Source organism: Tachypleus tridentatus, chromosome 10, assembly GCF_004210375.1.
Source record: "Tachypleus tridentatus isolate NWPU-2018 chromosome 10, ASM421037v1, whole genome shotgun sequence".
Taxonomy (NCBI): Eukaryota; Metazoa; Arthropoda; class Merostomata; order Xiphosura; family Limulidae; genus Tachypleus; species Tachypleus tridentatus.
The window spans coordinates 178,906,439-178,921,358 of record NC_134834.1 but is presented as its reverse complement, the minus strand read 5'-3'; the positions used below and the strand labels follow the sequence as shown (position 1 = coordinate 178,921,358).

Sequence of the window (14,920 nt, the reverse complement as noted above, 5' to 3'; positions counted from 1 at the left end):
GTACAGCACTGAAATGGACAAACTTTCTCCTCAACTTGAAAAAGTCCAAAAGGCAGCAGCTGAGGCTGAGAATGACAGAATCAGGTACGTCTTACTTAACTAAAGTAACAGAACTCATTCAGTCTAAAATTATAAACATTCATCCTTACTCCCCAAACAAGTGGGCAAGGATAATTACACTTGCCCCAAATTATGGAGAGGACATGGATCCAAAACAGGATTGCTTTGCATTTGGAATTATGAACATACTAAATTTATATTGATCAAAAAGAAGGACCAAGCACCCCTTAAAACCAGATAACTTTGTATCAAAGCTGAACCAGCATTACAAGTAAATTTTGATGTAGACTGGTGCCACTCTTACCAATATCTTGGAAAAACATCCAGAGACCTGGGTGGAAGGGTCCATAACATCACCCTCTTGTCCAAGAATGGAAAAAACTCACTCAAACACTCTGGAGGAAGAGCTTCTGCCCACCACCCCCTAGTGACTGGAAATTGGGTGTGATAGGGACTTCATAGTTACACTAGTAGAATCTGGGGGGGGGGGTAATGTGCTGTGAAAAATGTAATAGGTAAACCATGTTTCCTAAATTTTTAAAAGCAAACCAAAACCAGTTTATTCAATCTGATAATCAGTAGAGACAGGCAGAATCACCTTCAGCTTCACCCATGATTGTCCATGAGTGGGGAATTGAACAAAAATTAGTAATACCATTCAGTGAGCTACTAAATAGTTTTGTGCAGATAGCCTAGTAAGCCCTAGTTGCTTTGCACCATAAAACACCAAACCAAACATTTATGGAACACCTTATTTCAGTAGAGTCTGTTGCATCCAGTAATAAGTATTGCTGAATTGGTTGCTAATGCAGCATTGTATTGATTAAAAGCACACCTATCTAGGGAACACTTAACACAGAGTTGGATCCAGTAAACTAAATGAGATAAAGGACTCTGGAAAGGAAAGACACAGGAAGAGAAGAAATACTTACCCTCTTTATAAACACATGGATGTGTTCAAAATGGCTACAGGCTGTTGTCACAAATCCTCAGAAGAAGAAACTACCAAACTGTCCAAATATGGAGAGAAAAGTAGTTGGAGAAATCAATGCACTGACTCACACAATTTCCTCCAACAGGGAATTTAATCATGCAGCTAAAGAAAGACATGTGACAAATCTGATGAGATATGACTTGCAGAAGTTAACTCTCCTGCAAAGAAACTCTAGAACAGGCAAAATGGATCAACTTGTGAAGCCACCAGTCAAATAACTGGGGGATAAGTCTTGGGAAACTGAAGGATTCCAATGAATAAATAGTAGATTTCTAACATCTTGAAAGGAGTAAGTTCAAGACAACACCTGAGGATTCTGACAGGACAAATGACCTGGGTCAGATAGGTTACAAAGGTGAGAAGTAGCTGGCAAATTAATTGGTGAGAATGATTTATACCTTACTTAGGCTGCCAGAGTTGTAAGAAGAAATGACTTACCTGGGTATAATATTATGTAAGTGGAGTGATAAAAAGTCCTATGCACATGTAGTGCCAACAACCCTGACCCACATGACAGCAGTACAAAAACACACTAAGAGAAAAACTAGAAAAGATGTTGAGACAAAGTGTAAAACCACTTTGATATCCAGTTGGATACCTGAAAAGGTTGTTTGGGATCAAAGACTATATGATTTGAGAAGGCTAGACAACAGGGGATTTAAAAAGCTTCAAATGTTTAGAACAAAAAAGTCAAAACTACCTTATATAAAACAACAGTAGAAGAAGCTTGACCTTTGTTAAAATGCCAAGTCAAAAAGTGAGAAATGTTAGGTACTTTTGGGTAAAGGTTCAATTTCCTTGCAAAACACAACTGGTGACAAGTGTGTCATTTCCACTGATGAATAACCACTGTGCATCTATGAATAAATTGAGACATTAAAGACAACTTTATAAATTAAACACCAATTTTTTGTGACTGACCACATAACTTCCATAAATGAGGTTTAAGTTTCTGAAACGTCTGAGTGTAATGTATTGAATCAAGATTGCTACAACAAAGATAACCAAAACAGAAGTGGCAGGGGTGGACACTCTTGAAGATACTGTAAAAGAGGAAACCACAGTTGGGCTGACCAAGCTAAAGCTACCAACAGTATTCAATAAGTAGTAGATAAATCATAATTAGAACTCTGGGTAACAGATAAATTGGGGAAAAGACATAGAGGTGCAAGCATGTCCCATCCTGAATGAATGCATCTTTTGCTAAAGACTGAAAATGAGGTACTGGGAACCAAAATGCCTGTAGTTGAGAGTTCAAATGAGCAGCAAATGCAATGATCATAAGAATCTCAAACAGAGCAAATATGCCAGACAATCTTACAATGCAGCATGCATTCAGCCAGGAGAATGCAACCAAAATAAGTGATCTGCTTTTAAATTCATCATCCAAGGAACATGGCAAGCCAGGTATCTGATATGATGGGAGTGAGCCAAGTAGAGAATATCTAAAGTTCGAAAATAAAGCTCCCAAGAATGTGTAACCCCTTGACAATAAACGTAATAGACCACTGTGAAATTGTCTGAATGAATCATGGCAATTTTCCAATACAAAAAAATCCAGACCTTGAAACATAGATCATTTAACAGTAAGAAGATCTAGAATATTGAAGTGGAAGGAAGATTTGTCTTTTGTCCATAAACCTGACTGTTGAATCCCTGAAGTGAGGCATGTGTTAAGAGATAAATCTTAGGATGAGCAATGGCATAGGAACACTGATGGTATTACTGTTCCAACTACGAATTGAGTTCTAAGATATTGTTCCTGATTAGGGAGGCTGGAAGATCCAGTGGATTGTAATTCATGATCCAATGGTTGTGCAACAATCACTGAAGAAACTGCATATGAACTTGTCCCAAAGGAATCAGAGATTTGAGAGATATCCACATCCTCAAAAGAGAGAACCATCCATGCAATAGGAGAATGAGAAAAAGCCTGGCTGCCCACTCCATTGCCTGGAGTTAGATGGAAGTCAACTGCATCCAGCTTAAAAAAGTCAAGAAAAAACACCAAGGTAGACAATACACTGAGTTAGTAAGAAAACAGAAGTCTAAATTTTGATAAGAAAACGAGCCTTGGTGACTTCTGGAAAAAGAATCTTGGTGTGATGTTCTGCCAACCAAAAAGATGGTACATAAGTAGCCAGTCTTCTATATAATGGTAAGTGCACAGACCCAAAACACAAAGTTAACAAGCAAAAATTCTGACTACACTGTAGAAGACATATGGTGCAAAAGCTAGATCCTTGGACTGCAGAACCTGACTCTTGTGCACAAAACAAATGGAAATGGGGAGATAGGCATTGGCAACATTGAAATTGGTTATTCATAGAGATAGTGAAAGAGTGAAAAAGAACTCTATCATGAACCTGGGAAGATCCAATAATTAGTTGAGACAAGATTAATTATCAGCTGACAGTCTCTTCTTTTAAAGCAATACAAATAACTGGAATAAAATCTTGGAAAAATAGGAAAGACCCTCTTTTACAGCCCTGACTGTCTTAATGGATCTGTAGAAAGTCAAAAGACCATGGGTTGGGAGGATAATGGAGGAGATGAAATGAACTGAATGACCAGACCTGTTGCCAGAACCTGAAGAACTCAGATATGTCATTAAGGGATTCTGAGTGGCCAGAAAATGATGCAACTTCTCTCCCACAGATCCTACCTTTATGGGATAGCCACCAATGCCATTAGGAACATTTATCACATGTAGAGGAGCCACTAAGATAAGTATGGGATATGTTCTAAACACCAACAGCTCAAAAATCAGAGGTAAATGGTGAGGATATATGATGAGCAATTACACTTTGACTACCAGCAGGAGCTGAAGAATGCCAAGAGGTCCATAACATCAAGGAAGAATGCAAACAAGTAACATCAATTTCAGATTCTAAGCCTTTTGAACACCCACAAATATCAGAAGATGAAGAAAGTAGCCTTGCATGGATCACAAAGAGGTACAACAGGTAGACAAACACCCTCCAACAAGGCATCTTTATCCAATAAATATCAACAACAAACCAGCCAGAAAATCAAAGAAAGATCAAAAAGTGATAAACAGGTTCAGGTAGAAATCAACAAATAGCAAAATTTATCTTCAAATTGCTGTAGGGAGTGCTGATAAGCTTCTGACAAAATCTATAGGGAAGATAAGTATCTCAGAGTAGTAGTGTGATCTGTTAAAAGTAATTACAGGGTTCATTCTGGGACTCCACATGTCCAAAAACGGAACAAATCTTCAAGAATATAAATAAACATCCTCCTAATGGTGGTAATCCAAAGTATGCTGTTCAGACAAATGTAACAGATAAAGGTATAGCTATCCTGTGAAGTAACTGAGCAACAAATCTCTTAGCATGAGCAGTAATATCTGGTCAAGGAGGAAAAACAAAATATTCACCGTCAGATGTTTCTGCCATCAAAGAGAGAGTATATTCATAGGTAACTAGAAAAAAGCAACCCAAAACTTGACAAATCTGGCTGACTAACTGAAGGAAGAAAGCAGTAGGTAGATTATATTGGTTGGCCACACAAGAAGCCAATCCAATAAATAAAGGTGCCAGAAAAAGAGAATCCACATTCCCTACAGATTATCTTGGATCATTGATAAAAGCCACATTAGAATCTCCGGGAGAGATGCCCCTAGACTGAATCTGTCTATTTCACAACAGACCATATCATAGATAGACTCAACCACGATTACCCCCACCACCACCACCACTACCTTACATTTGAGAGAGTCTAAATATTGTAGGTGGAATAGAGGAGATGGTCAGTCTCCATGTTGGAAACAGTAATGTATGAATATGTGGCTGAAAATATCACACTGCAAATTTTTTTAATAATTAATATTATATATAATTCATAATAAAAGACACTGGATGATGCTAAAATTGCATCATATATTGCCATATATTAGTTATGGCAGCATTTGTAGAGGAGCCCTTGTCTAAATGCTTTGCCAAAAAAAAAAAGACATTATCTGAACTAAGTGGCCAGGATAGAAGGTGCATTACCATGGGTGGAGAGGATATTGCCAAAAGCATTTGAGTGGGATATAAAAGACTGGAGAAATCAAAAACAAACATTTAAACATTCATTCTTGGATTGGTAAAGCTGAAACCCTATTCTTAACATTGATACTGCATGCAGAATGGAATAAAAATCTCAGAATAAATAGAAAAAACTTAAACACTGTTTGAGAAACTTTTTGGGTGTATTTTTAATATTTAATTTGCTTTTGTGCACATGTAAAATAATTGTTTAAGTCCAGTATACGTTATACATGAAACATGTCAAAATAAATTTTTTAAATCTGAATTTTTTCTTGTTTCTCACTCTAAAACCATAATATTTTCAAAGAGGCCTAACAGCCAAATCCCTCTTTCAGTTCATTTTTAAAACTATGTCACCATAATTCATTTTATCATATTGTATTGTTTTTTGTTATACAAAATGATGGCTGAATTATGTTTTTTCTTTTTTTACACATTTCCTCCAATAAAATCCAACATTTTTTTAGCTTCTTAACAAAGGGAAAATTTTGTTGTTACCACAATCAATGTGCTGAGCTATGCAGTTAAATATGACCTCAGCACCAAAAATGCAAATAATGCATTATATATATAGACACACACACTTTAAGTTTCAAATATACCCACCAGGTTTTGGATGGTGCCTGAGGTTATTTTTAAAATGATGACTTGTGAATAAATGAAAGCATACTCCAGGTTGTACTCGACCAGCTCTTCCTTTTCTTTGAACTGCATTAGCCTTAGATATCCGTACAGTGTCTAAACTCTCCATACCTTTACTAGGATCATATCTATAAACAAAAAAAAAGTATGATAAATCACTTTTATAATATTAATATATTTGCTGTTCTTGACTGATTGAAGCATACACAGTATTTTCAATACAAATATTTAACTTGATAAGAAACTTAAAATATACCAGGACTGCTTAAGTAAACCAAATTTCAACACTAAATTACTATTTGTTTTGGAAGTAAAGTGTAAGAATAAAAATATCTTGGATACAAATTACTGCTTGAAAACTGAAAAATATTTTCGCTTTGATTGTATAATTTTTTGTCATTTTAGTTATGCTTTAATCTGGATTACCCAAACAACCTAGCTTCCTTTAAGCAAAATGCAATAATTTCATTTAATTAGTCAAGTATAACATTAACCTTCTGTTGTCCAATAATATCTTTACATTCCTAAATTGAAACCAGTTTATCATAGCAATGCACTAAAGTAAGTTAAAATTATTCATAAGTGCTTACCAACATTTCATTGAACATTCAAATCAGGCAACTTACAGCATTATACTAACTTTAACATTTAGAAGAAACAGAAGCCACCTTCAATGAATACTTGAAAACAAATTTCACAAATTAAGAAAAGCTGAAACATAATTCAAATTACTCCTATTGTGCTGGGAAGCAAAACTATCCAAACAAATAAGCACATTTTAGGTGTTGTGTACACATTTAGCAACATTTGTGGTGTAATATGCAAAGAAAAGCAAAAATAACTTAACTTAGATTTTTTTCAAGTCTCCAAGAAGTCTTGCCTTTAAATGAGAAATTCAATGAATATTAATTTTTTTTCCTGCCCATCATAAACCATGTTTTTATTTATGATTTTTCCTTCTTAATATTTTATTATTATGGGTATCTGTTTCCACTCTTCACGACCTAACAGTTTGCAATGTGAGCAACAATTCAAGACTACCTCTGGGAAGTTACCTGATCTATTCACAAATGAGTAACATTTGGATCTTGCACACAGAAACGTACAGTGATTTGTGACCTTTAGGGTTGAGCTCATCTCCTCTAAAAGTATCAAAACTGCATTTATAATACACATTATTCTTGCAGCTGACTAATTAGAAAAAAGCAGTGAGATCAGAATTACCTCCAATACATATACAATAGCCACAATATACTTCCCAAATACAAGGTCAAAATGGCCAATGCAACTATTCCACAAACAGTAGATAAGTTTAACTGTTCAAACCACAAGAAGTAATTCTCACTATGTAACAGCAAAATATTTAATACTTGCACATGTATGGTCCACAACTAACACAGCACAGCTTTGTAAACAGCTGCAGGAAAATTTTAAGTACCATAAGATAAAACACATTACAACCAACTAGCTGGAATAGCTGACCACTGGACAAATGATATAAAATTGTAACAAAGGATGGAAAATTGAGCCTCTACTCTTTTTTTAATTAGCATAAACAAACATTAAAAAAAAGTGCCAATAAGTTCAACCTCCTTCATGACTTTCCTTATTCATCCTGCATCAATGTTTCATGTTATGTTGATTTGGTGTTTTTTTTAACAAAATTAGATGGGGGATACAACCTCCTGCATGACCTTCCTCATACAAGGAACAGACAAAGACACAGAAATTGACATTTATTATTATAATATTACTATTTATATAAATAAATACCAGTATTATGTGAATAAAATGTAAAATAGTATGAAAATTTATGGTTTCAAAGGAAATTGATAAGAACTAACTTTAGCAGAGAACAAATACAGAATATAAAAGAAGCTGAAAAGACTTAAATCAGCAATCTGAAAATTTAGAGAATATGAGGCAACAAACAAATATTCTGATGACTTAAATTTAATATTTTGTTAAGTCACCTTCCCACAACTATCTGCAGGCAGTGGAAAGTGATACAGGTATGGGACGTTATGGGCTTGAGCACCTACATCACTTTCCTAATTCCTAAATTTATAATATTTTTAGGTGAGACTAGCAAAATGAAGGTAGACAGATAGTGAATACCCACCACAATGTGGGTCCTATTTCTGCAGTCACCTTCAAAACCAAAAACATTTTATAATTCCACTCGATAGTTTGTACCCTAGGATCGTTTTTTAAAAATATGTAGTATATTTTGTGTAATTTTAATGTGTTTTGTTTGTGGCTTTAAAATTTATGGTTTAAAATAATTAATCAGAGTCCTTTCTCATGATTTTGTTTAGTTAGTTAACTTCATTTAAATGTAATTAATTTCACTGTATCTAATGAAGCATTCTGATAATCACAAAACGTAAGAGAAAAAAAGTAAAAACAAAACACAAATTATCAGGTTTTTACTAAGATTCATGTAATTTGACTGAGTACATTCTTGGTGTAAAGCAAAAAAAATCTAAAGGAAGGCAGAAACAACCCTCCTCTAGCCCATAAAGAATTAACTGATGTAATTAAAATCGAATAAACAGTTTATTTAAGCAGCTTGAAATCATTAAAGAAAGGAATTTCTTGTATTAGTGCTGTCACAGTAAAAAGCTAGACAATTTGAAATTTAAAGTAATTTAGAAACTTAGTTTCTAGGATTTCAAGATTTTTTACATAAAAACTATTTTCCAAGAATCAAAACTACTATGCTAATGATGAGAAAATTAAGAATAACATTTGATATTAAGAAAGTCAAGTAGTTTAGGCCTATTGCAATGCTATTAACTATACTCACCAAGCTCAATTTTTTTCTTTGTTATGAGGTAATTAACATTAAATAATATCCATAACTGATAAGCTAAAAAAATGTGAGTGTATAAAGTGAAGTGGGTAAACTTATACTAACATTGAAAATATAATAAAGCTAAGATTTATAAATTTTTTAGAATCAAATATAGATAGAATGAAAATTTCAACTGTTAGTTCCTATTTCACATTAAACTTAAATATTTGAAGCAATCATTTCATGTTTCATTATATAATTGTAATTTTTAAACAACTTCTTTTTATTCATGCATAATATTAACATAAGCAAGAACTTTCACAAAAATAATAAGTTTTGATTTTACCTTTTTTCTTTCATCATTCCAGTGTCCACAACATACACCACATCATCAATTGTCACAGCTGTTTCAGCAATATTCGTTGACAAGACAATCTTTCTGATACCCTTACTCATTTTGCTAAAAAATGATGTTAAAGCAAAAGAATTACAAAAATATAACTAATAGTACATTTTTCATGTTATTTCCTAAAAAGGTATTATACACAACCAATTCCAATAGTTAATGGACATTTAGAAGAAATACACAAAATCAACAAAATAATTAGTTCTGAAATGTTTATGTATTTTAGAATAAGAAATTTTATTGTTGCTGTTGGTTTCTTTAATTTTAAGCTTAAGATTCAACAGTGGGCCATCTATGTTATACTCACCCTGAGAAAAGAGCCCAAAATTTTAGCATTACAAGTCTTGAAATTTACTTCTGAGCCATTTAGGGCAAAACAAGCAATAAATATTGTGAATATAGAACATATACATCCATTATCAAAATAAGGCTTATTAGCAAGATTTTATAAATTTTGGAATTCATGAGGAAAATATACTTTAAAAAATTCAGTTCACTAAAACAACAAATTTATATTTCCAGTTTCTGATCATCTATATTAACCAACGCATTTGCTTACTTACACCTGTGAGAAAGAGTAGTGATACAGATACTCAGAGTTGAAATAAAAATGATAGTAAATACACATGAGAACAAGACAGCAATGTTTATTTCTGACAGGTAATCTGTATTATGAAGTTTTGTCATTACTTTCATGAAAATCTTGAAGTTGTGGTAAAGTAAATGGTAAAAGTAAATTTTATTAGAAAAAATAATGTTTTTGTCATACAAAAACATAATCAAGTTACTCCCAAATTTTTCAAAATCTGCAATATACATTATTAACTTCACTGTGTTTAATGGTATTTGAACATGCATCTTAACCAATATTTACAAAAAGTAAAAACACACAAAAAGAAAATGTATCAAAATAATCAGATATAAACATCCATATTAAGAACTTTGATTTATTATTATGACAAATCTTGCATCTCAATGTTAAGTTTCAAATGAATAGCAATTTGTCACACAGTAGGGCGTACTCAGCTCCACCTAGTGTTTTTAAATTTATTCTGTTTAAATGTTTAGAAATTAACATTTATGTTTATTGCAGCTTTAAATATAGACTAACGTAGAAAAGAAATGAAACACAAGTGACTACATACACAAAAAAAAGAAGCCTAAATTAAAATTAGGCAAAACAAACAAATTTTTTTAACAATATTATTGTGCAATGTTACATTCTTATGAATTAATTGCTTTGCTAGAATTAACCCTAAGTTATTGTACTGAGTGCATCATCTCATTGTCAGAACAAGCAAAGTAATATCAAAAGCTTTCAATCAACAGAAAAGAAATTTAGCAATGTAATATACAAAAAAACAAAATCAATACTAAACTCACAGTAATGTTAGAGACCATGAGCAACTAAAGCACTTACTTTATCAAGTCTATACTAATTAACTGTGGCTAACAACATGAGGCTTCAAATAAAATCTGTTAGCATCAGATATTAGCACTATACTGAATAAAATGAAATGCAATGTACCAAAGTAAAATAAAGCATGAGAAATATTCAACAGAACACCTCACAGGCTCAGCAAAAGAGAAATAAGTTAAGAATCCAGATTCACAACATGTATTAATTAATTTACACATAAACACACAGGCTACTTTTTAAATTCAATTTTGGTCTTCATATTTATAAAGCATAGTTACTCTAAAATAACCACCAGTTATCAGGTTACCATATTATCAAAATTACAAAATTTAATTGTTCTTCAATGACACCCCAATACACATACAGTTCAGAAAACAAAAGGTACAGTTCACAGACTAAACTTAATCCTAAAAAAATATCTTACTCCTGTGAAACATTTTACATAATTAGTAGAAAAACATTACCTGAAAATAAGAGATTGTTCTTCACTACTTAAAGATGAATGAAGAGGCAAGAGTTTAAACCTAAATAAATATAAAAAAATACATTTAATTAAAAGCATCATGACTTTTCTTACCATTAAGGTACATCAAGCTACTTCTATTTCATTTCTACCTTTTCTACATTATTCTTCTATTTTCATATGTCAGAAAACAATTACAACTCTAACTCTTTTCTTAAAACAGTCTACAGCATCATATTTTAACAAACCATCTTGTAACATTTATATCTTGCATCATCTATTTATTACCAACATAGCTTCTGCAGGTGCTAGAGATAGACAGTGACTGTTATTTTTAGCAGTATTTTCTACAAACCTCCTTGCTTTATCTCCAAATACTGAATGGTTCTGTAATTGTTCATACAGTGAAGTAATTTCTGCCATTCCTGGTAGAAACACCAAGATAGCTCCTTCCTTTGGATACTTAAAAAACATAAAAATATATCAACCAAAAGATAAACTTATTTCTTTGCATACCCAAATATTTCCTGTCATAAAACTTCTAAAACCTTCAGATAAATTGTTAGAGAATTTGTGTCACACCTAATAAAACTAAGTCATGAAATTATCTCTCATACAGATTAAAAAAACTTAAATTACATTTTACACCAAGCAAAAGAAGCATTTAACCAACCAATAACAGTCTGTAAACCAAAAATACTTTTCATTGAAAAAGTTCAAATTAATTTTTCTCTACTGAACTTAATGTTTCAGGTATATTTCAGTTTTAATTTTTTATAGACTAAAACATTAAGTTCAGTAGAGAAAAATTAATTTGAATTATCAAGGTAGTTGTATTTAATCTCTCTACATCCTCATGTTTAACTGATTTTGTGTAATTCACAAACTCTTACACTGAATAATCTGACATCTAATTATGTGTGTTATGTGCTCTGTAAGAAGTACTCTAATCCAATCAGCTATGTATATTTCATCTAACTGAGACTTAGATGGGAATTAGAAACTAAATATGCCTATTAAATTTAATCTTGAAATAAAAAAGGTAATTTCAACTCTCATTTCATAATCCTAAAATTTATTAACAAGAATCCTAACATGTCTGCAAAGGTAAGAATGGAGAAGTGCTTCTCATTTCTTAGGAAGAAGTTTCTGGCAGGTGAAAGTGACCATAAAATAAAATTGATGTCATGGTACATGTAATCAAACTGGCATGTTACTGTCCATTATTATGAAATCACTCTGCATTAGGAGTTCACCAAACCTATAAAAAATGTCCCAAGCTCCAATTCTCATCCTACAACAACATACTGAATGGTCAAAAATAAAATACGAGTAAATACCTTCAATTAAGCACTTAGCAAGATCCATATCATTCCTTGTATATTCAAAAGAAACTGTGAAAGGAATTTCTTAGTTATATGTATACCACATTAAAATAAAACTGCATAATACTAAAGCTGACATATTCCACAACCACGAGCACTGTAATTCACATTACGTCACCACAGACCACCTTGTACATCACAGCAGTCCACACTGAAGCATTATGATATTTTGAGATATTTTTTATTGTTTAGAATGTTTCAAGAAGAGATGAATATATGCTAGAAATGGCATGTACAGCCCAGTATGATAAAATATAAAACCGAAATTAGTTGACCTACTGAAATGCATTGATGTCTGCCCAAGGAAAAAAGTCTAGGGTAAACCAAGGCTGTATCAAAGTTGACAGTGAGAAATAGAAGTTCATATTATTCTCAAACTGACATTAACACAATAGAGAAAAGGTTGCAAGATTGTTATGCAATCTTTATTGAGGACCAGATTGTCGCCAATATAGTAGAGAGAGTTACAAGAGGTTTTTACATTAACTTGGAAGAAACTTTCAAGTAAGATGTTAGTCAGAACCTTTGAAATAAGATGGATTACCAGAAGACAATAACGGATACATGTAAATGGGCAGCAGAGTTATCATTTTCTACTATGACCCACTGTGAAGAAGTTTTGTTTTTGGTTCCAAAAACAATAATGAGTTGCAAAATATCAACCAATTAACTGACAAGTCTACTTGCAGGTGGACATATAAACTATTCAGGAAGTCGTAAGAATACCAAAGAGAATTTGTATATGAACCCCTGTTTCCTGTGACAGAGTCAAGAAGTTAGTTGTTGAGGTTTCAGCTGCCAAGAGAACTTGCTGCCAGTCTCTTAAGAGTTGCTGAACCAGAAAGTATCAGTTACTGAAACTGGTTTCATTTAATTGTGGAATTGAATTCTCCTGCCAAAAATAAAAATGTATGGAACAGCCATGCCAGTATCTCCCCTGAGAATATGCATTACTTGTGTTTCATATAAATAATCATTACTTCCTCTCTTGAATCAAAGAACATAACTACAAGTTGCTGTGAAACATACAGTAACTCAGAAGTATTATTTGAAGAGGGCATGCTTAGATGTTTGATTATATGTATCAATATAGGTAATAAAGGTGTTCCTTTGTATTGGGTTATTTTGGACTTGAAAAGTAACCAACATTTGGCAATAACTAGTAACAAAATATGACATTCCAGTTAATACCGAATTTATTCAAAACCAGACACAAAACTGAGGTCCATACTATGGAAAAACTACACTGACAAACACTACACCAACATTATTTGTAAAATACAAAGGAAAATTTTGTTTTCCAAGGCTAGTGAAAGTTAAACTCTAGATAGAATGAAAGAAAAAAAAACTTCTACTAAAATAATACAGGATCTTGGATTAATCTGTGTTGATTATGAAATCCTGCAGTAACCCACATAAATAAAAACAAGTTATTGCTTTAACTAAAGCTGGGATGTATTATTCTCAGTACATGTCCCAGCAGCAGTGAACAGTTTAAAATAATGTTAATATCCTACAGCTTCAACAGGTTATAAACAAATGATTTCAAATCACATCTTTTTTTTAACTCAATTTTAATTTGTTAGATGATTTATAATCATACTTAGAAAATGATTATAGCAGTAGTAAAAATGATGCTCGTATTCAAATATTTTTAAAAGTTATTACTTATATATTTATGGAACTTGAATTTAACATTTACAATATGAAAAGAATTTTTCTCAAATGGACAATTAACTTTTGAATGATGGAAAACTGACTTTCATGAAAGAAATTTGTGATGCCCAGATGCACAGTTCAAGTGCCTAGAAAAGGCCAAGTCAATGTTCAATTGATGTTCATATTGTTGTATCAACTTAAAAATTGACAGTTATTTGATGAGACTTCATAGGGATTGCTGCAGCCTCCAGCTGTGTTAATTTTAGAAACAACAAAAACAAAAGCTTTTATTATAACTAAAATACTAACTAAATAACAAAAACCTGACAATGTTTCTTATTGACACTATATGATAAAGCAAGGACATCTGGCTACTTTATCAGTGATTAGGAGAAAACCCACTTTTAGAGAAAAATATATATGTAAAAACTGATGGTTTGGGTTGAGATTTACGGACTTATACAACGAAACAAACAAAATCAACACTAGAAATGACAGAGACAAAAAGATCTGTCACAACAAAAAAACTGTAAAAACTAAGATGCAAACAAAAGAAAAGACATCATGACAAACCATTGACTAACTGCATAATTAACAGATCCGACAATTAAACACAAATGAGATACATCTACTTAACTAAGGACTCAACTTTGCAATGGCACCTAAGTACATTCAAACCTTAGAAATCAAAACATGTTTAGAAGATCTAGCCAGGAGACTTGTGATTCCTTCTACAGAAAACAACTGAAAACAACCAACAGAAAGAAGACAACTTAGACAATTTTATTGACATCCAACAGCCAAACTTCTCAGGAAAAATTAATATTTTCCAGAAACACCTAAAAACAACATCAACGATTTTTTCAAAGATACTATTTGAAAAGTATTACTCAGATAGTTGCAATAATCAAAAACAGTAACGATTGAAAGTATTAATACATATTAGTTGATTATTTTCATGATATTAATCAATTACTTTTAATTTATTAACTAGTTTATCAGACACTAAACAATGATATTGATTAATTAATAAAATCGC

The 14,920-nt window shown here is 32.3% G+C and overlaps 1 protein-coding gene across 1 annotated transcript in view; it reads right to left on the bottom strand.

The window, feature by feature from the left end:
• The window catches only part of LOC143231031 (putative ATP-dependent RNA helicase DHX57), a 76,130-nt gene that overhangs the window by 29,792 nt on the left and 31,418 nt on the right, over window positions 1–14,920 (bottom strand). Inside the window, 4 exon segments of the mRNA XM_076465509.1 lie at window positions 5,716–5,879; window positions 8,895–9,008; window positions 10,839–10,898; window positions 11,193–11,299. Of these exon segments, the coding sequence (XP_076321624.1) occupies window positions 5,716–5,879; window positions 8,895–9,008; window positions 10,839–10,898; window positions 11,193–11,299 (445 nt within the window).